The sequence below is a fragment of the Tamandua tetradactyla genome, chromosome 5, assembly GCF_023851605.1.
Source record: "Tamandua tetradactyla isolate mTamTet1 chromosome 5, mTamTet1.pri, whole genome shotgun sequence".
In the NCBI taxonomy this organism is placed as follows: Eukaryota; Metazoa; Chordata; class Mammalia; order Pilosa; family Myrmecophagidae; genus Tamandua; species Tamandua tetradactyla.
Window position 1 is genome coordinate 73,028,916 of NC_135331.1, and position 27,051 is coordinate 73,055,966.

The 27,051-nt window shown below is 36.8% G+C and overlaps 1 protein-coding gene and 1 non-coding gene across 24 annotated transcripts in view; both read left to right on the forward strand.

Moving 5' to 3' along the window:
* NAALADL2 (N-acetylated alpha-linked acidic dipeptidase like 2) overlaps positions 1 to 27,051 on the forward strand; it is a 1,514,274-nt gene that overhangs the window by 884,501 nt on the left and 602,722 nt on the right. For all 23 annotated transcript variants that reach the window (XM_077161086.1, XM_077161088.1, XM_077161081.1 and 20 more), the window contains one exon: positions 2,501 to 2,620. In XM_077161086.1, the coding sequence (XP_077017201.1) occupies positions 2,501 to 2,620 (120 nt within the window). The remainder of the gene's footprint in view (positions 1 to 2,500; positions 2,621 to 27,051) is intronic.
* On the forward strand, positions 14,961 to 15,063 carry LOC143685314 (U6 spliceosomal RNA). The gene has a single exon (XR_013176561.1). It is a non-coding gene; the product is annotated as a U6 spliceosomal RNA (small nuclear RNA).

The window sequence follows — 27,051 nt, forward strand, 5'->3', positions numbered from 1 at the left end:
TTTAATATATTCACAGGTGCTAATTATAGAAGAAAAGTTGAAGAACCTCTTATTTGAAATTGCCATTGTTGATTCAGGCTACTGCTATTTTCCAATAATGTAAATGTCTTTAACATTTTTTTTTTCCTGTAGCTTCCCTGTCTTTCTGGTATATTAAAAAAAAAAAAAATGACTCATTATCTAGCCCATAATCATACTCTTTTAAAACTTAGTCTACTAAGATAAGTACATTCAGGATACTATTATTTTCCAATAGTGAATATTTTTTCAGCATTATGTGTATGTTTGTGTGTGTGTGTGTGTTTATAAATGCCATACCTTTCTGGCATATAAAGAAATTGATCATAATCTTGCCTATAATCTCTCAATCTCTATTAAATATGAAAAATATATAAATTATTATAGCAAATTAAGTAATAGCTCTGTTTTAAGATGTTATCACTGAATCATAAATAATTAATCACTTAGAAATTCCAAATGAAAAATATGAATTCTTTCATTTTTGCAATGTGGTTAATATATGGGTAATGTTATCAGCAAACTCAAAGTTTATGGTAAAAAGGCACTGATCTAATCAAATTTTAATAGGAACAAAGCTATAATCAAAAACCATTTTGATAGAACTGATTTTTAACAATTAGGTTTTCTTGGCTAACACTTTTAAAAATACAGCTTAACTTTTCAGAGCTATTGTATCGCTGTAATCGGTTCCGTTCAAGCCAGATGAGCCAACAGCATATGCTTTACACCTGGGGAGAACATGTGCCTCAGAAAGGGACTTTCCCTTGCTGTGAACCTAATTTGGTAAACAAAAACCTAAATGAAGGGGCAAGTTCAGTGAGCATCTTAAGAAAAGCAGAAACATATTACTCTAGAATTCAAAGTAGAGAGAGGTCACATGAAATTAGGCAATAGAGAAATACAGTTCATCCTGTAGCTGACATTTGAAATGGGCCTTAAAATACTAGTAATTTTGACATGTGTAGATGAGTGACATGGCTGAGGAAATATTTCATGCCAGAGACGCACCCTCTAACACTTAGTTATACCTGTCTCGTGTTGGTATGCAGTTTCTCCTGGAAATGGAATTCTTTCTCAAATGAGTCTTCTCTGGAAACCTCCTTATAAAACATGTTGAGATGCATTGACCCCTGTTGAGAAGAATGGGGAACCGGAGGTCTCCATTCTCCAAACACAATTTCTTTCATTATTTGCGACCCAACTCCTCTTAGCAACACTTCTATGTAGGCTGTAGTGAAAGACACCATATTATTTTATCAATGGAAAGTTTAACACCATCATTTAAATAAGAAAAGCTACAGAAAGTAAAGCCAAATGGAATCTTCTTGGCTCGTAGGAATTTGTGTTTGCTAGAACCTGCATTTTGGTACTTATCATAGGAGAAGAAAAAAAAAAAGCTATTCCAAGGATTCCTATTAGAATCTTCAGATAGCCATGAGATTTTTTAAAAAAAAATTTTTATTGACACATTTTTGCATACATACAGTCCATACATGGTGTACAATCATGGCTCATAGTATCATCACATAGTTGTATATTCATCACCATGGTCGTTTTTTAGAATATTTGCATCACTTCAGAAAAAGAAATAAAAACAGAAAAGAAGAAACTTATACATACCATACCCCTTACCCCTCCGTCCCTCTCATTGACCACTAGTATTTCCATCTACCCAATTTATTTTACCCTTTATCCCCCCTATTATTTATTTATTTATTTATAATCCATATTTTTTTTACTCTAGCCATGAGATTTTTTTTTTTTTTTTTTTTTTACATGGGCAAGCACTGAGAATCGAACCTGTATGGCAGGTGAAAACTCTGCCTGCTGAGCCACCATGGCCCACCCTACAGCCATGAGATTTTAACAATAAAGAGGAGTTTACAAATGAGTAATACTGATGTAGAATATATGATAATCATAGGGCAAAGCGATAGAAATGGTAGTTTGGATCCATCTTCTGAAGTCCTTTAATGCTGGACAGGTGCATGTGGATATACACACAACCCTGGGTTGTCATTCACAGCTTAATATCCGCACAACGCGAGCAGCTATATGTTATTATTGGCAAGTAGAGAACTATTTACTTAATTTGGATAACAGTAGAGAAGCTTGGAATTTTTTCAAACCTGATTGTTTTGAACTTTAAGAAATTAACCCTGCAGCAATGTAGAAAATATTCAAATTCCAGAAACATGAATGTAGACTGTTCCAAATGTAATTGTCTGTTAGAGTAATAAACTGGCACTCATAATTTGTAAGGGGAAGTAAAGCAAAGATGATTCTAAAAACTTTATCTAAGTGGCCAGGAGGGCTATTTATCCTGATAGAAATAAAATGTGGTGAGTGGAGCAGGATAAGAGAGAGACTAAATACTCTTTTTAAAGATTTCAAATCACTATGATTAAGTTTTCGTGCTAAATGGACAAAGCTATAATTTTCCCTTTAAGTCTTTATTTTTCTGTATCTTTTCTTTCAGGCTGAAGTCATTGATGTGAGTTATGGATCTGTATACGATTTGAAGGCAGTTAAAAAAATGAGAAAGATAACGAACCAGATTGCACTCCTGAAATTAGGAAAATTACCCCTACTTTATAAGGTTGGTTCAATGGCTATAATTTGGTGGTGGGTGAATATTTTGTTGTGTTTTGTTGGAGTTACCAGTCTCTGTGAGTGTGGAGCATGTATTTTGGTATTTGTGCGTATATGTTTGTGCATGTAGGTGTGCATGGTGAGAGAGAGAGGTACGGAGAGGCAGAAAGTGTCACAGAAAAACAGAGATAAATAGTTTTTTTTCTAAAAATAGCATGTTTAAAATGAAAATCCTTAAATAAAGAAATTGATGTCCTTATTCTAGAAGATAGGAACACTCTAAACCAGGTATTAGACTTTGATAAAATTGGCATGCTCTATAATTGTACCTATCTGGAATGCTGAAACTGAGAACAACAGTGTTCTTTTCTCATGACATATGTAAAACTTCTGATCTATTATCAAAATTGACTGATCACCACATGCTTTATATTAAACTAATCTCCAGCTGATTTACATTTGTAGTGATTGATTTTGTCAACTCTGTAACTTCACTGTTACTGCCTGTGCTCTGGAATTTAATTAAAATATAATGTGCTAAGGAGAAGCAGACTTTTGATTTACTTCATTTAAGTTGAAGTTTAATAACACTCATCCGCTAAATGCATCTACATAATTAAAGCAGCTCAAGCTAAGTGTCTGGTAAGGGGCCACCACAAAAACAGGCACTAGTGGAAAAAAATTCCATTTTCTTTCTGTTTCTATTTAAAAAAGAATGGCCAGTGTTGTTTTCTCACCGGAATGCCCTGGTTCTGATGATAAATTGGATCCTTTCCTATCCCAACCTTGTATGTGCTTTGCTAATTCCCAGGCACAACCTTTTGGCATGCACTGTGTGAAGACAGGAGACCATCCTGTGCCTGTTTTTCATTATCTCCCAAGTTTGCCTTTATATTCAAATCTGATCACTGGCTAGAATTATAAGATAGTCTCCAAAATCTAGTGCATTGGTATTAATTTCTTTTTTATGCAGGATAATTGGTCAGTATGTACTAAACTTTAAAATAGTCACATTTTTTGATACAGTAATTCCAGTTCAATCGATGTATTCTTAAGAAAAAAAAGAGAGAGACAGCGGTTATAAGCACAGTAATGACCAATCATATGGCAAATGTTAGGAATAATAGCAACTTCAGTTTAGTTGTAAGAATTGTGCTGCATTACTGCAGCAGACTGCTGTGCAGCAATTACAATGTGTAGAAGAATATTTAATAACATGGGGAAAGGTCTATATAGTATAGGAAAAATAAGTTGTAATGGGTACATTTGTAATAATTATTATTTTTAAATTATTATTATTTCGAAAGTTAACATTTTACTCCTACGTGCTGAGACATCTTTCTAAGCCTTTTATATGTTCTGTATTATTAGATCTTCACAGTACCCCTATTTTAAAGTAACTGCTCATCCTTAATTTTCAGATGAGGTAACCAAGGCTGGGAAAGGATAATTGACTGTCTTAAAGCCACACAGTTAGTAAACAATCAGGATTTAAACTCAGGCTGTGTCATTTCAGATCCTGAGCGTTTCATGTATGTGTCTGTGTGTATATATGTGCCTTTAGAGTAGATCCATAGGATTGATAGATGAAGAGGTTAAATTGGGATTTTTCACTGTGGCCCTGAGATAAAGTAGAGTAGACATTTCACAGTGAACTGCCAAACCTCAGTACCTCCCAGGAAATAAATGAAAACAGATTAGTCTGTCGTTAGCCCCCTCATTAGCATCTGTGGTGTGAAAGGTTTGGAGATTTCCCAGGGAGGAGGAGGGGAGGGGTGGAGTGGGGAGGAGGCAGTGTTTTGGGCGAAGGATTTTATAGATTTTTGGAGAGATCCATAAATTCCACTACACACCCTGTGACTGGGCTTTAGGGAAAACACTTGGAAGCTTTAATTCATGACCCCTGTGTGTGCAGGGCATGGCAGATGGTGTCTGAGTCCTCTTGAGAGACCTAATGGTAAGAGTGGCTACGCTTTTGATGAATGAGCACAAAATGAGTGTCTGTGTTGGGATTAACCTGCACCCCTAGAATTGGGAGCAGAGTTGCATCCCCAAAGTTGGGAAAAACATGAATTTTCCATGGACCAGCTCTGGGTGACATATGAAAGAAAGTCAGCTTGGATTGCCCTGAATCCTTCACTTGGAATTGCCTCTTGGAGTGGTGATGCATGAGTCAGTGACTAGCCCAATTAGAGTTGCAGTTGCCCACATCAAGGAAGCTATTGCTGGGGTTGTTTTAGTAAACTGACAAAGTACCATGAGATCCAAAGTCAGCTTCAAATATCTGTGGGACTGAGAGGGCATGGGGCTGTTTTAGGGCAGAAACAATAAGGTTAGAAAAGTCCTAGATGTCTAACTTCGGATTTTTAAGCCCTCTCCAGCATGGAGGGGCAGGAGTATTGTTGGTACTCAGGGAAGAAAATTAAACTGACCACACGCCTTTCCCAACAATAGGCCTGAACTGATGGAGAGGCAAGGAGCTGATCTCTAATCAAGGTTAGAGTTGTGTTGTGATTTAACAAGTCAGTTGTTGCTGAATGGACCATTGAAAGTGCAATAAGAAATGTATTTTCAATTGCTAAAGCTAATCCTGAGAAACACTATGTTTTTTTTTTAATATTTTGAAAAAACACTGTATTTTAAAAACTAACTACAAGAAGCATTTGTAAATTTGTCTTACTTATTGAACTATACTTTCAGTTTCTTTTACTTAGCTGCCTTATTTTTGACTGATGACTTTGTTCAAACCCTATGATAATTGTATGCAAAAGACTGATTATTTATTCTGTTGAACAGAGAGCTGTATTACTCTGTTTTATGTAGTAGAAGATTAGAGATAGTAGACCTCAAGCACAATTTCTTATTTTCATTTCCCCAAATCAAAATATGGATACGTTTAGCTAATCATCAGCATCAAAAATATGTGGTACTTAATATAACAATACATATGAAAGAGAAATTCAGTATTTTCTGAAGATGAACTACATGCAGTGTGTGTGTGTTCATGTATGTGTGTGTATGTTGTATGTATGTGCTCACAGGTACAAATTTATTGAAGTGGCAGTGAAGCTAGGAAGATGGGAGAGAAGAGAAGGACCCTTTCCCATTGAAACTTTTGCTTCAGTTTCTCCCTGGTATGGATGAGCATAGCAGTTCTCTTTAAGTGACATTTCTGCGTATATTTCAGATGAAAACCAGTGTTCAATTCAGTGTTATTGCATGATGTTTTTAGGCCTGGTTCTTTATATGGAGGCAAACTTTTTTTTTCCTTAACACATTTTTTTTTCTTAAGACAATTTTTTAACACATTTTATGAACAAATAATTTTAGAAAGAATACTATCTTGATATTTAGAAAGAATATGCTTATTCAGTGAATAACTTAATGAGCCACTTCATACCCAATTCTCAGAATAATTACAAAAGACCAGTGCCTCTAGAGTTTGCAATTATAAGACTGAAGCGATGCTCCATTGGTGATAGAAAACATGGTCAGGACTAGCACACAAAATCAGAAAACATGGTTTAATGCATTTTAAATTCTAATCTGCTGTTGCTTTAAAAATCAAAATATTTCCTATTTCCCACTGACTGATTTTGTTATTTCTCAAAATCATTTAAGTGAAATGTTACCCATCTACAAAAGACCAGTAATTTTTGGTTAAACATAACTTCAATCATAAGTTATAATGAAACGATTAGACTGGGTCCTTAGTCTGCCATTTAGTACTCAGATTTTCAATAGTGGATTTAGAAAAGAATAACTAATGGAATGGATTTGAAGCTTCAGATCTAATTCCTAATATTAAAATATGTTCTATTGTTTAAAACCAAAGGAAGTCATGTCTACAAATCTTCAAACTCTGTCATGAGTTAATCCCATAATTTAGAAGTCTTGTCTATTCTTACCATAAGTGATAGTGTAATTTAGTTAAACTTGCTGGCCACTTGAATTTTTTCAAATCATAGCACGTAACTTCATGTAATAGATGAGGTGATTTTTGCATACATATATTATAATATGATTAGCATAAACAATCCCAATGAATTCAGGCAGGTTTAGCACTTGGTATGAAAAGGTGCTCAGCATTGTGTTGCTCTTAAGTGCATTTTATAATATGAGTTAAGAAAAGCAACCAGGCAAGCGAGGAAAGAAAGAAAAAGGAAGGAAGCAAGTGGGGGAGGAAGTGATGAAGGATTTGATCCCTTCTTCTAGTTCACACCCCCAAATTATTCATGTTTAGGAGATTGTTTTTGTATATATTATATACTCTAGAATCAGAAACAGTAAGTTTCAGAAATATTTTTAACTTTTTGGTAATTATTTGGACTCATCAATATAGATGTCCGCTATGGTTCTTTTATTGTAATACTAAGTTATCCTTTCACATTTTATCTTTTCCCTCTCCTGTCTCTGGCTAACAATTTTCATTTTTACTGCTCCCAACTGGCTTCCTAGCCTTTTCAATCTTCTGCATTTGCTCTGAGTTCAACAGGAAATTTTTTTTAAGTAGTGAAGCTTAGCATGGCAGGACGTGAGAACTCTAGAGATAAATGGACTCATGTCTCAGTTCTTCTTTTTGAGGGTTATGTGACTTTAGAATATATCTATCCCCTCTGAGCTTTAGATATATATTTTAAAAAATCTCTGCAATGGTAAAAAAAAAAAAAATCCCAAATAATAAATTTGTGTGAAAATTAAATCTGATAATGCAGCATGATAAATCTTTAATAATGATTAATTATTCACTGATTATTATTAGTAAGACCTTAAAATCTGAGGAGTAAAGGGATGAATTTAATGATGGGAAATTATGACAGCTGTTTCAAACTTTCAAAAGTTATTAATGTACTTATTTCATAGATCAATTATGGGAAAAATATTTGTCTCTCAAGATTGTCCTTTTACATTTAGTAATGAGGATTATATCAGTACCATGTAGCAAAAATTGAATCTCTGAGTTAAAATAAATAAATGAAGTACTAGAAATATTAAAAATAAATGTAACGACTTTTTATAAATAAATATAAATATAAACGATAACCTAGCAGGATAGTACATGCTTTAGATTTTTACATTCTTGTGTTGTTGTTTTTATCCATAGAGTTTTTTTTTAAGTGGTGGAATTATACAATATTAGGACAGTATTAGTATTTTAGGAATTAGAGCTACAGTATATTTATAGCAGTATAAACTTACACAGATATTAAATTAATTTTGGAAGTCGATGTATCATGATTGTGGATGGCTCCAAGAATGTCTCAAAATTGCTTAACTCGGAAAGTCATTATAGAAATTGAGAAAATGTATGTTAAGTGCTCAACGCAGTGCTTAGCACATACTAAGCCCTCATTAAAAGTAAGCTTTTATTATTTTATTTATCACCCACAAGTCTTAATCAGGTACTGCATTCTCTATATGTATTCCATTTTCTGAGTGCCAACTTTCCATGTGGTTAAACACTGAGATCTTGTAATTTACTAAATTGCATAGTCCCTGCTTTGTTTGCCTATCAGTTTGTTTTAAATAAAAGTTCAGTGCTTAAGTTCAGGATTGATATTTATTTCAGGAATCATTATGCTGTTAAAACTTTAGTTCAAGATTTTCTTATATATATGAATTTGGAATATCCTAAAACTGACTTTGAGATTTTTTCACAGTTATTTTCTCCTCTGCCTTGATAGCTCATCTAAGTGATGAGAGCAAAACAAACAGACAAAAACAAAAGCAAACAACAACAACAAAAAAAACCTTGGCTGTTTGCTGACAGGTTTGAAAGAATTGTTTTCATCTCTAATTTTTAGTCACTATGTATATGGCCCTAAATATTCATATTCTCTTTCTCTTTCTCTCTCTTTTTCCTTACTACCTCTTGAGAAATATGGTTTAGTTATCATCTTGCTAAGAAGTGTAATTAGGAAACAATTTTTATAGACAGAGTATTAAGCAGCAGTTTGGGATTTACTAGTCTGTTGTTGTAAAGTATGTGAGGACAGAGTTAAATTACTTGTGGAAGGTAACACATTGAAAATTTAATACTTGTTTGGAAAAAAAAATGCCCTGACCTAAAATGTATCTAATTAAAATTACACCTATATAATGTATCATATCTGGTTTTGAATTCAATAGACTGTATTTATAACAAATTAACCTTTAATAAGCTATAAAACCTAAACCTAGGGACAGAAGCTTAAAATATTCTTACTTGAAATTTGAAAACAATATGCACTCATTTTAATATATAATTGTTAACATATAAATAAAATTATCACCATAAATATTCATTAAATTGTTTTTTAAGTGAAATTATATGTTTGCTGTATTTATGCAAAAGCAATTGGGAAGGTTTTATAGCCCAATATATATTATAGTTAAGGATAAAGCTTTTGTTTTAATAATGAGCAGTTTTGGAAAAAAGAAAAGCCTTTCTATCACAAGTAAAAAAAAGTTACTGCTTATTTATTAAATTTGAATTTCCAAATTTTATAAAAATATTTATGTACATTGTAATTTTCTTTATTTGTCCTGTATTGTACATTCTTTGATCTTATCCATAGAATGCATTTTTATGAATTTTCTTAAATTATTAATAAATATATAATAATCTGAATATTCTATGGCCTTCTAATATATAGATTTAAAACACAATATACTAATAGTTATAATAATTCCACATTTTAATCTTTTTTGCGTTCTTTAGAAAAATTCTATAGTCTTCTGGTTTCAGTGGCTTCCTCTGTTTTCTGTGGGTCCTCTCTTAACTTCTCCAGGGATTTCCTCTGTGAGCTGCTCTTAATTTCATCTCTTAGTTTCTGTGTGTCTTTGTCCTCATGTGAAGGACCCCAGTAAGAAAATTAAGACCCAACTTGATGATGCAGACCACATTTCAATTGAAATAGCCTAATCAAAATGTCCCACCTACACTAGGTGTACACCCACAGGATGGATTAAAAGCACATGGCCTTTTCTGGGCTGCATAACACTTTCTAACTGACACAGGCAGTGAAACAAGCAGGTGCACAGGTGGAATACTGGCATGCTGAGGTTGGATTGAAATCTATAGAATCCCGAATTTGGGATAGTTTCACCACATGCTCTGTTAGCTGGGGCTGCACAAGATGGGCATCAGCATATCTCCTGCAGACATGATGTTTGAATGTTAACAGGCTAAACTTACTAATTAAAAGATACAGATTGGCAGAACGGGTTAAAAAACATAATCCAGCTATACGCTGCTTACAAGAGACTCATCTGAGACATAAGGATACAAGGTTCTGTGGTGGTAACATCCAACTACAGGAATATGCCTGCAGTAAATTCAGGAGAAAAATAATCTCAAAGAAAAGTAGATTAGATTGATTATATTCCAAGCTGCAATCAAGCCAAAGTACAGTTTAATTCCTGAGAGGAAGAAAGTGATAAACCCTGCCTTTGTGTGCTTAAGAGAGGCAATACCCAACCTGTTTGGGAAAATGACATCACTTTCAATCTCTGCCTGATTGTTAAGCATTGATGCACAATTAAAAAAATATATCTTTGCAAACCATCAGGAAACATGAAAAATCAATAGAAAAGAGAAAGAAGTTCAACAGATAATAGATATTGGAGTTAGATTAAAACAACATAAAATAATTGCTATAAGTATATGTAGCAAGTTGAAATATGTACTCCTGGAAAACATGTTCTTAATCTTAACCCATTCCCAGGAATGTGAAACTTTTGGACCCTTTGGAGATGCCGTTTTTAGTTAAGTTTTTACCTTAACTGAATGTTACGTTGAATGATTCAGCCTTACTCCTAATACTCGAGACTTTATGAAAAGAAAGCCATTGTGGAGGACAAACTTAACATGATTAAAACACAAAAAAGAAAAGAGACATCACCATGTCACAAGAAAGCCAAGGAACCCCAAAGATTAATGGCAAGTCATCACTAGAATGCCACAGATCTTTGGCAAGAAAGTAAGGCTTCTAGCCTCTGAAACCATGATCTAGTAAATTTGTTGTTAAGCCAACCCATTGTATGGCATTTGTCCTAGCAGCCTAGAAACCAATATAATATGTACATAATTGAGGAAATAACTAAAATATATGAAAAGACAAAGAAGTACAAGAGTGCCTCATTTAGCACACAATATTGTATGTGCACACACAGTGGTGAAGTTAAGAGACATCACATGTAGAAGACTAGATTATGGAAATTGGATATACCTCAATATGAAACATTCAAATAAGAGTGCCTAAAAAAAGAGGGTATGGACTTCTGGAAAGATGGTGAAATAAAGTATCTTGAGATTAGCACTGATCCATGGAAAAGTTAGAGAAGGAACAGGAGGGTGACTAGGAAGGCAATTCGGGAGTGCAGCTGACCTGGGAGAGCCTTCTGCACTACATATGGCAGCCCAGGTACAGAGGCCGAGGAACTGAGAGGCAGAAAGCTGGAGCCTGGTGCAGAGGTGCAGAGCTCATGGGAGGGCACAGATGGGAGCCAGGGACTGGGAAGTAAGACAGGCCACCTTCCTTGGTCACGCTGCCCTCACCAGTGTAACCCTATGACTGGCGACTCACCCCACACCCCACGCACCTGAACCTCATCAACTGCTCCCATTCCCCATACTTCAGGTGCCCACACACCACCAGCCACTAGTGCATGTACCTGCTCCACACACCCATCCACCTCTCCCGTACCCCTCCTGAGCACTACTGCCCCCTCCCTGTTCCCTGCAGGCTGTTGCCAGTGCATAAAGTCTGCCGGCACTAACCTCTATACCCAGGCTACCCCTGCCCCCCTGCCCATAGTGTCACAAGGCATCACCCCCTCCCCCCGAGCTCTGCACATCAGTTTAAGGCACTCCTAGGCCCATGCATGTACACAGGCCCCCAATCACATCATTTAGCTCTAGGAACCTCACTTTACAGCAGTCTTAGAACTATGCATGCACATAGCCCTCAGCCACACTTCCCAGCACTGATAAAGTGCTGACCTGCGAAGCCAGGTCACATCTGCCCCCAATCCACAAAGGAATAATGCCACAGCTCTATGCATGAGTACAAAAGGCCCTGTGTCTTAGACCAGTGCACACCTGGGTTATGCTCCCAAGACCGGTGCACTCACACAGCTACATTCTCCTTGGCCACTGGGCACCCACACTGACAAGCATCAGCATAACATCTACAACCTGTACCTATACCTGCCCTGAAACAAATCACTGCACTAGGTGCCCACCCCATGCCCTGCTGCCTGCTGTACAACCAGCCCACAAACACAAGGCCTTAGACTACTGAAAGAAATCCACTCCCAAAATAAAACAATCAAGATATTTACATGGCACAAAGACAGCAGAAGATCACTCAGCATATCACAATGCAGACAGATATAGCCCTGCCTAATGACCAAATTAAAACACCAGAGGAGACATAGGCATTGGAACAACTAATCAAAGATGTTCATACACCTCTACTTAATAAAATAAATGGCAACCAAGACTCCTATATCCAGCAAAATTGTCCTTCAAAAATGAGGGAGAAATTAAAACATTCTCAGACAAAAAGTCACTGAGAGAATTTGTGACCAAGAGACCAGCTCTGCAAGAAATACTAAAGGGAGCACTAGAGTCAGATACGAAAAGACATAAGAGAGAGGTATGGAGAAGAGTATAGAAAGAAGGAAAGTCAGATATGATATATATATAATACAAAAGGCAAAATGGTAGAGGAAAATATTATCCAAACAGTAATAACTCTAAATGTTAATGAACTGAATTCCCCAATCAAAAGACATAGACTGGCAGAATGGATTAAAAAACAGGATCCTTCTATATGCTGTCTACAGGAAACACATCTTAGACCCAAAGATAAACATAGGTTGAAAGTGAAAGGTTGGGAAAAGATATTTCAGGCAAATAACAACCAGAAAAGAGCAGGAGTAGCTATACTAATATCCAACAAATTAGACTTCAAATGTAAAACAGTTAAAAGAGACAAAGAAGGACACTATATACTAATAAAAGGAACAATTAAACAAGAAGACATAACAATCATAAATATTTATGCACCGAACCAGAATGCCCCAAAATACGTGAGGAATACACTGCAAACACTGAAAAGGGAAATAGACACATATACCATAATAGTTGGAGACTTCAATTCACCACTCTCATCAATGGACAGAACATCTCGACAGAGGATCAATAAAGAAATAGAGAATCTGAATATTACTATAAATGAGCTAGACTTAACAGACATTTATAGGACATTACATCCCACAACAGCAGGATACACCTTTTTCTCAAGTGCTCATGGATCATTCTCAAAGATAGACCATATGCTGGGTCACAAAGCAAGTCTTAACAGATAAAATAAGTGGGCTAGCAAATGACATAAAGGAGATAAAAAAGACAGTAGAAGAGCATAAAGAGGAATTTGAAAGAATAAATAGAAAAAATAGTGGATATGACAGAGATTAAAGACTGTTGACCAAATAAAAAAACATACTAGAGGCACACAACACCAGATTTGAAGAGATAGAAGAAAGATTAAGTGATGTAGAGGGCAGGATAACTGACTTCAAGACTCAAAACAGCAAATGGCAAAAAGGATGGAAAAAATTTAAGTGGATCTCAGGGAAATGATAGACAAAACAAGGTGCACAAATATAATAATCATTGGTGTCCCAGAAGGAGAAGAGAGCAGCAAAGGGCTAAGAAGAGTAGTTGAGAATATAATGGGGGAAAACTTCCTAACCCTTATTAAGGACATAAATATACAAGTCAAGAAGCCCAATGAACTCCAAACAGAATAAATCCAAATAGGCCTTCCCCAAGGCACATACTAGTCAGCTTATAAAATGTTTAAAAGAAGCAGAAAATTCTGAAAGTGACAAGAGAAAAACAATTTACTACATACGAGGGAAACTAAATAAGACTGAGTTCAGGCTAGTCAACTAGCACTCTGGAGGCGAGAAGGCAGTCATATGATATATTCAAGAGCCTGAAAGAGAAAGTCTTCCACCAAGAATTTTGCACCCACCCAAATTGCCCTTCAAAATTGAAGGAGAAATTAAAGTTTTCACAGACAAAGAAGTCCTGAGAGAATTTGTCAACAAGGGACTGGTCCTACAAGAAATAATAAAAGGAGTTATACCAGCTGGAAAAGAAAAAGATAAGAGAGGGAGTTCTGGAGGTGGGCACAGAATTGAAGAGTACCACTAAGGATAATTTAAAGAATACAAAGAGAAAGAGGGAAAAGAATATATAGGTCTGACAAATAAAAAAGATAAGATGGTGGAATCAAGAAATGCCTTTTCGGTAATAACATTGAATGTTAATGGACTGAACTTACTAATTAAAAGATAGATTGTCAGAATGGATTAAGAAACATAATCCAGCTATATGCTTCCTATAAGAGACTCATCTGAGACATGAGGATACAAATAGAGTGAAAGTGAAAGGATGGAAAAAGATTTTCCACACAAGATGTAACCAAAAGAAAGCAGGAATAGCTATCCTAATATTGGACAAAATAGACTTTAAATGTAAAGACATCATAAGAGACAAGCAAGGACACTATATACTAATTAAAGGGTCAATTCTGGAGGGAAAGAGACCCTGAATAGCAAAAAGCATCCTAAAAAAGAAGAACATGGGAGGATTAACACTCTTTGACTTTAAAACCTATTATAAAGCCATAATGTTCAAAAAAGCATGGCACTGACACAAAGATAGCAGCATTGACCAATGGAATTGAATGATAAGTGCAGAAAAGAACAACCAAATCTATGGTCAACTGATTTTTGACAAGGCCCCCAAATCCTCTGAACTGGGACAAAATAGCCTTTCCAATAATTAGGCATGGAAGAACTGGATATCAATAGCCAAGAGAATGAAAGGGGACACCTATTTTACACCCTACACAAAAATTACCTCAAAATGGACTGAACACCTAAATATAAAAATTAGCACCATAAAGCTAAATATAAGAACTAGCACCATAAAGCTTCTAGAAGAAAATGTGGTGAAACATCTTCAAGACCTAGTAATAGGAGGTAGCTTCCTAAACTTTACACCCAAAGCGTAAGCAACAAAAGAAAAAAATAGATAAATGGAAACTCCTCAAAATCAAATGCTTCTGCACTTCAAAAGATTGTGAAAAAGGAGAAGAGGTAGCCAACTCAATCGGAGAAAATATTTGGAAATCACATATCAGACAAAGGTTTCATTTCCTGTATATCCAAATAAATCATACAACTCAACAACAAAAGAACAAACAACCCAATTATGAAATGGGCTGAAGATATGAATAGGCATTTTTCTGAAGAGCAAATGCAGATGGCTCAAAGGCACATGAAGAGTGCTTGCTTTGGCAGCACATATACTAAAACTGGAATGATACAGAGAAGATTAGCATGGCCCCTGTGCAAGGATGACAAATTAGTGAAACGTTCCATAGTTTTAAGAAGAAAAAAAAACACACATGAAGAGATAATCATTTTCATTTGGCTATAAGCGAAATGCAGATCAAGACTACAATGATATACCACCTCACACCTATAAGAATGGCTGCTATTAAACATAGTAATCTATAAAAGTTGGAAAGGATGTGGAGAAACTGGGACAATTATGCACTGCTGGTGGGAATGTGCAATGGTGTGGCCACTATGGAAGATGTTTTGGTGGTTCCTTAGGAAACTAAATATTGAGTTGCCCTATGACCCAGCAATAGCACTACTTGATATATACACAGAAGAGAAGAAAGCAATGACACAAACAGACATTTGCATGCCGATGTTCATAGTAGCATTTTCACAACCACCAAAAGATGGGAACAATTCAAATGCCCATCAACAGATGAGTGGATCAACAAAATGTGGTATATACATATGATGGAATATTATGCAGCAGTAAGACAAAATGACATCCTGAAGCACATGGCAAGATGGATGAGGCTTGAGGACATAATGCTGAGAGAAGTTAGCCAAAAGGAGAGATACTGTATGATTCCACTTTTATGACCAGCATAAAGGTGGCTGAACGATGCACTGATGGAGAAGTAGATTGGTGAATGATGGTGTATGCTTATGAATAAAGGTTTTGCTTCTACAAAAAGGAATAAAGTCATGAGGCATGCAATGATGTGAATGAATATGTGGGACATTTGGTGAGACAAAATAAGCCAGAAACAAAAGGACAAGAATGGTATGGTCACCTTTAGAAAATGCTTATAAGAAAACAACTTAGATTGTAAGCTTTTAGAGCAAACACATTAAGTCTGAAATGGTGATTATTATTTCTGAAGTTTGAGAGGCTGTTTTATATATAACCTGATATTTAGAGATAAGAATGAAGCCAAATAGGATGGGGTTAAAGTGATTCAGAACAAGAACGTAAGGAAGACAGTGTCTATATTTTAGAACCACACATACTCTTTGAGACCAATGGAAGAAAGGTTTATCTGATGGAACTGAAATTTTCTGTAGTGCATAATCTAATTCAACCTATCTGTACAGCTCATTTGAACAAATGAAACACAGGGAGCACAGAATGAGAAAGAGGTCCTTTAATCCTACATAGATTATTGTAATGCCTGGATACATCCTAGAGTATATTAAGCAGATAATCAAAAAGTATTGGCAAAGTCCCCTGAGGGAGGGGAGAAAGGATATGGAACTATTAAACTTTACCATTAGGGAATCCCCTGATACTGTGTCAAACTTTAGGGACACCCAAATAAATAGGCCATGCCCTCAACCATGAAGTTCACTCTTGTGAAGGTTATATAAGTAGCAGAGAAGCTTAGACTGCCTATAGGCATGCCAAGAGTTACTTCTGGAGGACCTCTTTTGTTGCTCAGATGTGGCCTTAGTCTCTAAGCCCAACTCTGCAAATGAAATCATTGCCCTCCCTACTATGTGGAACATGACATTCAGGGGTGAAAGTCGGAGATATGGAAGATGGCTCCCAGGGATGAATCCAGACCTGGGACCATGGGATCAACAATTCCATCCTGGCCAAAAGGGGGGAAAGAAGTGTAATTAATAAAATATCAGTGGGAGAGAGAGTTCAAATAGAGTTGAGAGTCTACTCTGGAGGTTGCTCTTATGCAAGCTTCAGTTAGACCTTGCTACCTATCATAATCTGCCAACCCCCAACCAGAACCATTCCAGCCAATCCTAAAGAATACCTGGGCAATATATAAGATTCCACAAGGATATCATGCATTAGAGTAATTTTCCAAAAACCTATAAACTCCAGACGGGTCGCTGGTCCAGATAAGTCCTGAAATCTAGCCCAGCCTCTCCAGAACATCAGATAGTTCCATCTTTCTATCCCATATTAGTGACAGACCCTTCCAATATGAAAAAATGTAGAACTGTCATAGCCCAAACACCCCTAAAAAGAGGGATGGAAAGATTAAAGGTGATGTGGAGTTATACAGAGAAGATAGGATTTAACAAATGAATATGAGTGCTGAATCATTACATTGCTATTTCTGTCAGTCTCCAGTATTTTAGAGTAGCTAGAAGTAAAATCCTAAAATTGTGAAATTGTAACCAATGTCAAACTCTGAAATATATTCTACAACTAATTGTGTTGCTGTGCTTTGAAATGTATAGTTTTTTTGCATATGTGCTATTTTTTCACACACAAAAAGAAAAAAAGTCTATTGTGATGATAAAAACATATCTAAGCCCTCTAACCTCCTATATTCTGGAGCAGCTTGAAGGAAAAACATGAGAGGATCATATGGTAGCCCATGACAGACTCTGGAATCTGTTCTGTAACTACTTGTTGAAGAGTACTTTGAAAACTATTGCTTTTTATTTTTTTGCTTTGCATATACTTTACAATAAAAAAGTTAAAAAAAATAAAAGGGGGGTGGATGAGGGCATTGTATAATCTTTCATAGACACATGGGCTAATTATTTATAAACTTCAAGGTTCTCATTTTGTCACATGAGATACAAGGGTAATTGTCAATTACAAATAAGTCCAGGGATAGGCTTTCTCTTCTTATCCTGGTATTAGATGGACACGACTTTCTTTCCTAGCAGTCTGCACACATGTGTAGGAAGGACTGGGAGTCATATCCAGGGGTGATTTGAAGATCCATGAGTTTTGTACCCCTCCCCACGCTTTCAGTTGCTTCCATATGCTTGTTTGTTATGATTTCTGTTCCCATTGAGCATACCCTCCTGCAACAACCTGATGACTGATGATCTCTTCCATCTCATGTCTGAACAGCTTTCTCTGGGATGTGCCCAGGAGAGCCCATTCTTCTTGGGGGAGGTCTATAGCTACATCTTTAAAGGCATTGACTCCAGAAGTTGCATTGTCAATGAATCAGTTGACTACTGCCTTCCCCTGCACTTCCATTGCAATGAGAAAAGTAGAAGTGGAGCCAATGTGCACAGTGCTGTCTTGTCCGAGGGCAGCAGGCACCCTGGTGGGTGCTGGAGATGTTTCTGGGGAGGTCTGAGGCCACAGAAAGGGGTGCCCGAGGCCATGGGTGCACAGGACAGGAAGTTTCCAGCTCTTTCTGTTAAATACACCCTGTCCCGGCCCTCTAGCTGAATCACTGAGATGGTGCTCTGGTTCCTCAATGCCGGCGACTAGGCACGGGGGAAGTAGACTCCTTTGCAGATTCAACACTGAAGGTCCATAAGGAAGAATCAACCGAAGGAGTGATCTCTTTGTGTCCAGACTCCTCTGTCCCCACTTAATTATTTTAAGTTTTTAGTTAAGCCTTTTAATCTCTCTAAGACTTAATTTTCTTCCTTATAGAGCCAGTGTAATGATAGTGTTGTCTTCATTGTACTTACTTTTTAGTAAATGATCAATGAATGCTCATTATTGTTGTGCTGTAACTATGTAAATTATATGAATACTATCTGTGTAGCACAGGAACTTTCAGATACTTTATCTTATGGGAACACTTGAGATTCTTACAAAATCCCTATGAAGTAGGGATCGCACATTTATTATGCAGGAGAGGTAGGTGTCGTGCATTTATTACACAGGAGAGGTAGGCGTCAAGCATTTGTTACTCAGGAGAGGTAAGTGTCATCCATTTATTGCACAGGAGAAACAGGTGCCTTGAATTTATTACACAGGAGAGATGCTATTGTTATTCCAAATCCAGCATGATCTTTGAGCCCCAGTTTGTCAATTTATTAGTGTCTATAAACGACTTTTGCTTTAAGTTGGCTGCTCTCTGATGTAAGCACCACTGTGGTTCTATCATGGCTCTTTAAAATTAGAGAAAGATGTTTTCAGGTTATTTCCAAATGGTTCAGAATGACACACAAGAAAAGATGAAGCAAATGTAAGCAAAAGCAAAAACATTAACTAGTGGTGGAGCAAGGTGGATGGTATGTGAGTATTCCTCTTGGCTATTTTTTCAGGATTTTGTTGGAAATCTTCAAAATAAAACTTCCCAAAAATTTGGGGCGAGAAAATACTTGAGCAGGATTCTCGACAAGTGCCTGAAATGCCTCTTTTAACATTAGTGTATCTGCCCCTCCCCGTCCCCACAATGAGAGCTGATTGAATGGTCATTGTACATACCTTCCATTTGGATAAGATTTCCCATTGAAGTGAATCTGCTGGTCAACTTCAGTCCCTAGTCAATTAGACCCACCAATCAGAGGGTTCACATTTACTGACTTAACTGTCCAAAATCTGCCTTGACTTATCAAGTCAGAAAATAAGTCAGACTTATTTATCAAATGATATCATTTGATATTCTCCCCTTGCAAAGTATGGTAAAAATCAACCAGTGGGTTGGGGCTGGTCATTACTATTGAGTCATTCTTCACCCAAATGAACTGGATTTTGATATTTTTATCCGATTACTGACAACCATGAAGACGTAACCTCAGGCACCTAAACAAAAGAATGCTGAATGTGACTTGGTGCTGAATTTGTCCCCCAGCAGAGTACCTGGTGAAATCATAGGGTGCTTGTATAGCTGAGCTCATTTATTATTAGAGAAGAATTCTCATTAACTTCTTTGGGAAAGTGTTACCATTAAATCTTATCTTGAATGAGAAGAAATTTGTAAGTTGAAAATGTTTATGAATATTTCATAAGTATCATCTTAGTGTGCATGCTTGTGTGTGATAGCCTGGCAGAGGTTGACAGATATGTGGAATATTTTAATGACTTGATGGATGAATATGGAATGTTTAATGGGTAAGTGAAAAGTGCCTGCTGGGCTGCTCTGAACTGTATTATGCTGATTTTAGTTGGATGGTAAAAAAATCCTCATTGAAAGGAATAATCTCTAATTAATTAGTTGAAAAAGAAGGGATCATTTTATTACACTAAATAGACCTATAAGAAATATATTTGGGAGTAAGGGTCGGTGATTTGATCTTTGTTTCTGTTTGATAAAACACATTAAAATATACATATATCTGAATGAAGTAGTCCCTAATAAGTAGTCAAACCAATTTTTTCTCAGGTGGGGTTCTTGTGTAATTGCATTTTTCTGGCTGATTTGGTGGCTCAGAATCACAGGAGAATTTTACTAAATTTCACTGTTATGGAGGATGCCAATAATTTGGCAAAGAGCAATGAAAGACCAGAAGATACCAACACATTATCATTATTAAAAAAAAAAAAAAAACTAAGTTGATCTTATCAAGAGATATATATGTAAAAGTGGAAAAATATTCTTTACCAACCATGTCATTTAAGAGATTATCAGATTCAGTTTAGTTTGCTCTATTTGAAAATGGGTAGAAAAAACTGAGAACTGAATACAGAAATGGTTGGCAGATGAGGAAATTCAGCAGATTATTTAAATGGGAGTTATTTAATGTTTCGAAAATATGAGAAGGAAGTTAGAAACACTCTTCAAGCATGTGAAGGAGTTTTCATATATTATGCAGGTAGGAGCAGTTCCAGTCCTAGCTCTCTGCACTCGTTGAATACCACTTTGGTCCCTGGCATGAATTTTTTTTTTTTTTTATTAATTAAAAAAAAAATTAACTAACACAACATTTAGAAATCATTCCATTCTACATATGCAATCAGTAATTCTTAATATCATCACATAGATGTATGATCATCATTTCTTACTACATTTGCATCGATTTAGAAAAAGAAATAGCAAGACAACAGAAAAAGAAATGAAATGATAATATAGAGAAAAAAATAAAAATAAAAAATACAAAAAATATATAAAAAAGAACAAAAAACAAAACAAAACAAAAAACTATAGCTCAGATGCAGCTTCATTCAGTGCTTTAACATAATTACATTACAGTTAGGTAGTATTGTGCTATCCATTTTTGAGTTTCTGTATCCAGTCCTGTTGCACAGTCTGTATCCCTTCAGCTCCAATTACCCATTATCTTACCCTATTTCTAACTCCTGATGGTCTCTGTTATCAATGACATATTCCAAGTTTATTCTCTAATGTCGGTTCACATCAGTGGGACCATACAGTATTTGTCCTTTAGTTTTTGGCTAGTCTCACTCAGCATAATGTTCTCTAGGTCCATCCATGTTATTACATGGTTCATAAGTTTATTGTCTTAAAGCTTCAGAATATTCCATCGTATGTATATACCACAGTTTGTTTAGCCGCTCGTCTGTTGATGGACATTTTGGCTGTTTCCATCTCTTTACAATTGTAAATAATGCAGCTATAAACATTGGTGTGCAAATGTCCGTTTGTGTCTTTGCCCTTAAGTCCTTTGAGTAGATACCTAGCAATGGTATTGCTGGGTCATATGGCAATTCTATATTCAGATTTTTGAGGAACCGCCAAACTGCCTTCCACAGTGGTTGCACCATTTGACATTCCCACCAACAGTGGATAAGTGTGCCTCTTTCTCCACATCCTCTCCAGCACTTGTCATTTTTTGTTTTGTTGATAATGGCCATTCTGGTGGGTGTGAGATGATATCTCATTGTGGTTTTGATCTGCATTTCTCTAATGGCCAGGGAAATTGAGCATCTCTTCATGTGCATTTGGCCATTTGTATTTCCTCTTCTGAGAGGTGTCTGTTCAAGTCTTTTTCCCATTTTGTAATTGGGTTGGCTGTCTTTTTGTTGTTGAGTTGAACAATCTCTTTATAAATTCTGGATACTAGACCTTTATCTGATATGTCGTTTCCAAATATTGTCTCCCATTGTGTAGGCTGCCTTTCTACTTTCTTGATGAAGTTCTTTGATGCACAAAAGTGTTTAATTTTGAGGAGCTCCCATTTCTTTCTTTCTTTCTTCAGTGCTCTTGCTTTAGGTTTAAGGTCCATAAAACCACCTCCAATTGTAAGATTCATAAGATATCTCCCTACATTTTCCTCTAACTGTTTTATGGTCTTAGACCTAATGTTTAGATCTTTGATCCATTTTGAGTTAACTTTTGTGTAGGGTGTGAGATACGGGTCCTTTTTCATTCTTTTGCATATGGATATCCAGTTCTCTAGGCACCATTTATTGAGGAGACTGTTCTGTCCCAGGTGAGTTGGCTTGACTGCCTTATCAAAGATCAAATGTCCATAGATGAGAGGGTTTATATCTGAGCACTCTATTCGATTCCATTGGTGGATATATCTATCTTTATGCCAATACCATGCTGTTTTGACCACTGTGACTTCATAATATGCCTTAAGTCTGGCAGTGTGAGACCTCCAGCTTCGTTTTTTTTCCTCAAGATACTTTTAGCAATTCGGAGCACCCTGCCCTTCCAGATAAATTTGCTTATTGGTTTTTCTACTTCTGAAAAATAAGTTGTTGGGATTTTGCTTGGTATTGCATTGAATCTGTAAATCAATTTAGATAGAATTGACATCTTAACTATATTTAGTCTTCCAATCCATGAACACGGTATGCCCTTCCATCTATTTAGGCCTTCTGTGATTTTTTTTTAACAGTTTTTTGTAGTTTTCTTTGTATAGGTCTTTTGTCTCTTTAGTTAATTTTATTCCTAAATATTTTATTCTTTTAGTTGCAATTGTAAATGGAATTTGTTTCTTTATTTCCCCCTCAGCTTGTTCATTGCTAGTGTATAGAAACACTACTGATTTTTGAATGTTGATCTTGTAACCTGCTACTTTGCTGTACTCATTTATTAGCTCTAGTAGTTTTGTTGTGGATTTTTCCGGGTTTTCGACGTATAGTATCATATCGTCTGCAAACAGTGATAGTTTTACTTCTTCCTTTCCAATTTTGACGCCTTGTATTTCTTTTTCTTGTCTAATTGCTCTGGCTAGAACCTCCAACACAATGTTGAATAATAGTGGTGATAGTGGACATCCTTGTCTTGTTCCTGATCTTAGGGGGAAAGTTTTCAATTTTTCCCCATTGAGGATGATATTAGCTGTGGGTTTTTCATATATTCCCTCTATCATTTTAAGGAAGTTCCCTTGTATTCCTATCCTTTGAAGTGTTTTCAACAGGAAAGGGTGTTGAATCTTGTCAAATGCCTTCTCTGCATCAATTGAGATGATCATGTGATTTTTCTGCTTTGATTTGTTGATATGGTGTATTACATTAATTGATTTTCTTATGTTGAACCATCCTTGCGTACCTGGGATGAATCCTACTTGGTCATGATGTGTAATTCTTTTAATGTGTTGCTGGATTTGATTTGCCAGAATTTTGTTGAGGATTTTTGCATCTATATTCATTAGAGAGATTGGTCTATATTTTTCTTTTTTTGTAATATCTTTGCCTGGTTTTGGTATGAGGGTGATGTTGGCTTCATAGAATGAATTAGGTAGCTTTCCCTCCACTTCAATTTTTTTGAAGAGTTTGAGGAGAGTTGGTACTAATTCTTTCTGGAATGTTTGGTAGAACTCACATGTGAAGCTGTCTGGTCCCGGACTTTTCTTTTTGGGAAGCTTTTGAATGACTGATTCAATTTCTTTACTTGTGATTGGTTTGTTCAGGTCATCTATTTCTTCTTGAGTCAAAGTTGGTTGTTCATGCCTTTCTAGGAACTTGTCCATTTCATCTACATTGCTGTATTTATTAGCGTAAAGTTGTTCATAGTATCCTGTTATTACCTCCTTTATTTCTGTGAGGCAAGTGGTTATGTCTCCTCTTCCATTTCTGATCCTATTTATTTGCGTCCTCTCTCTTCTTCTTTTTGTCAATCTTGCTAAGGGCCCATCATACTTGTTGATTTTCGCATACAACCAACTTCTGGTCTTGTTGATTTTCTCTATTGTTTTCATGTTCTCAATTTTATTTATTTCTGCTCTACTCTTTGTTATTTCTTTCCTTTTGCTTGCTTTGGGGTTAGTTTGCTGTTCTTTCTCCAGTTCTTCCAAGTGGACAGTTAATTCCCAAATTTTTGCCTTTCTTCTTTCCTGATATAGGCATTTAGGGCAATAAATTTCCCTCTTAGCACTGCCTTTGCTGTGTCCCATAGGTTTTGATATGTTGTGTTTTCATTTTCATTCACCTCGAGATATTTACTAATTTCTCTTGTAATTACTTCCTTGACCCACTGGTTGTTTAAGAGTGTGTTGTTGAGCCTCCACGTATTTGTGAATTTTCTGGCATTCTGCCTATTATTGATTTCCAACTTCATTCCTTTATGATCTGAGAAAGAGGTGTGTATGATTTCAATCTTTTTAAATTTGTTGAGACTTGCTTTGTGACCTGGCATATGGTCTATCTTTGAGAATGATCCATGAGCACTTGAGAAAAAGATGTATCCTGCTGTTGTGGGGTATAATATCCTATAAATGTCTGTTAAGTCTAGCTCATTTATTGTAATATTCAAATTCTCTGTTTCTTTATTGATCCTCTGTCTAGATGTTCTGTCCATTGATGAGAGTGGGGAATTGAAGTCTCCAACTATTATGGTAGATGTGTCTATTTCCCTTTTCAGTGATTGCAGTGTATTCCTCACGTATTTTGGGGCATTCTGATTCGGTGCTTAAATATTTATGATTGTTATGTCTTCTTGTTTAATTGTTCCTTTTATTAGTAGATAGTATCCTTCTTTGTCTCTTTTAACTGTTTTACATTTGAAGTCTAATTTGTTGGATATTAGTATAGCTACTCCTGCTCTTTTTTGGTTGTTATTTGCATGAAATATCTTTTCCCAACCTTTCACTTTCAACCTATGTTTATCTTTGGGTCTAAGATGTGTTTCCTGTAGACAGCATATAGAAGGATGCTGTTTTTTTAATCCATTCTGCCAGTCTATGTCTTTTGATTGGAGAATTCAGTCCATTAACATTTAGTATTATTACTATTTGGGTAATACTTTCCTCTACCATTTTGCCTTTTGTATTATATATATCATATCTGATTTTCCTTCTTTCTACACTCTTCTCCACACCTCTCTCTTCTGTCTTTTCGTATCTGACTCTAGTGCTCCCTTTAGTATTTCTTGCAGAGCTGGTCTCTTGGTCACAAATTCTCTCAGTGACTTTTTGTCTTAAAATGTTTTAATTTCTCCCTCATTTTTGAATGACAGTTTTGCTGGATATAGAAGTCTTAGTTGGCAGTTTTTCTCTTTTAGTAATTTAAATATATCATCCCATTGTCTTCTTGCTTCCATGGTTTCTGCTGAGAAATCTACACATAGTCTTATTGGATTTCCCTCGTATGTGATGGATTGTTTTTCTCTTGCTGCTTTCAAGATCCTCTCTTTCCCTTTGACCTCTGACATTCTAACTAGTAAGTGTCTTGGAGAACGCCTATTTGGATCTATTCTCTTTGGGGTGCACTGCACTTCTTGGATCTGTAATTTTAGGTCTTTCATAAGAGTTGGGAAATTTTCAGTGATAATTTCTTCCATTATTTTTTCTTCTCCTTTTCCCTTCTCTTCTCCTTCTGGGACACCCACAACACGTATATTTGTGCGCTTCATATTATCATTCAATTCCCTGAGCTCCTGCTCAAATTTTTCCATTCTTTTCCCTATAGTTTTTGTTTCTTTTTGGATTTCAGATGTTCCACCCTCCCATTCACTAATTCTAACCTCTGTCTCTTGAAATCTACTGTTGTAGGTTTCCATTGTTTTTTTCATCTCTTCTACTGTATCTTTCGTTCCCATAAGTTCTTTGATTTGTTTTTTGAGACTTTCCATTTCTTTTTGTTTATCCCATGCCTTCTTCATGTCCTCCCTCAATTTATTGATTTGGTTTTTGAAGAGGTTTTCCATTTCTGTTCATATATTCAGAATTAGTTGTCTCAGCTCCTGTATCTCATTTGAGCTATTGGTTTGTTCCTTTGACTGTGCCATATCTTCAATTTTCCTGGTGTGATTTGTTATTTTTTGCTGGCGTCTGGGCATTTAATCAGATTTCCCTGAGTGTGGGACCCAGCGGGTTGAAAGACTTTCCTGTGAAGTCTCTGGGCTCTGTTTTTCTTATCCTGCCCAGTATGTGGTGCTTGTCTGTCTGCGGGTCCCACCAGCAAAAAATGTTGTGGCTCCTTTAACTTTGGAAGACTCTCACTACTGGGTGTGTGGTGGAGACAGAGGAAAGGTTGTAGGTTGGTTTTAATGGCTTCAAATTGTGAAGTCCTGGGATCTGAATTCCTTGAAAGAGGGATTCCACCTGAGTTGCGTTTCACCCCTACTGTGGGGTAGGTTCAGGTGGTAGAGAGCCCTGAAAGCAGCCTGTTTCTGCGTTCGTGGCAGTTGCAACCTGTGTAATCCCAGCGCTGAGCCCAGAGGCAACCAAGCCTCCTTAGAAACAGCCACAGAAGGCTCTGTTTCACCCCCTTTCCTCTTTTTCAGTTAGCCCAATAGGCGACTTCCACCTTGATCAGTTTCGCCTGAGCTGAGGGCCTATTTTTAGTAGTCAGAAGTTGTTCATTAATGCCACTATTGGTGTTAGGTTGGGCTCAGTCTCTACTACTGTTGGAGGCTCTTTCCTTTCCCTCCGGGAAGTCGCCTGTGGGGGAGGGGTACTGGCCGCTGTGGCTTGGGGAACTGCTGATCCGAGGCTCCCAGCTGGCCTGAGAAGCCGTGTGTGTGGGAGGGGCGCCAGTCGCCAGCCGCCGCAGCTTGGGGAACCGCTGATCCAAGGCTCCCAGCGGCCCGGGAAGCTGCGCGTGGGGGAGGGGCGCCAGCTGCTGCGGCTTGGGGGAACTGCTGATCTGAAGCTCGCAGCCAGCCCGGGAAGGAGGGAAGGAGGGGCTCCGGCCGCCTGCCGCCGCGGCCCGGGGAAGCGCGTGCTGCTCAGGGATCTCACCACAGTGGAGTCTCTTAGCCGGTCCAGCCGGTCCAGACTGGGGTACACTGTGTGTCTGGTCTCTGTCATGGCTCCGGGAGCTGTTCTGTACTGTTTCTAGTTATTTAGTAGTTGTTCTGGAGGAAGAACTAAGACGCGTGCACCTTACTAAGCCGCCATCTTCTCCCTTCCCTGGCATGAAAATTTTAAAACAAAAAATCAGGACACCCAAATTGTCACTATGTGATCTAAGAAACTTAAGGATTTGTCCTTTCTAAAAGCAGAGTCCTG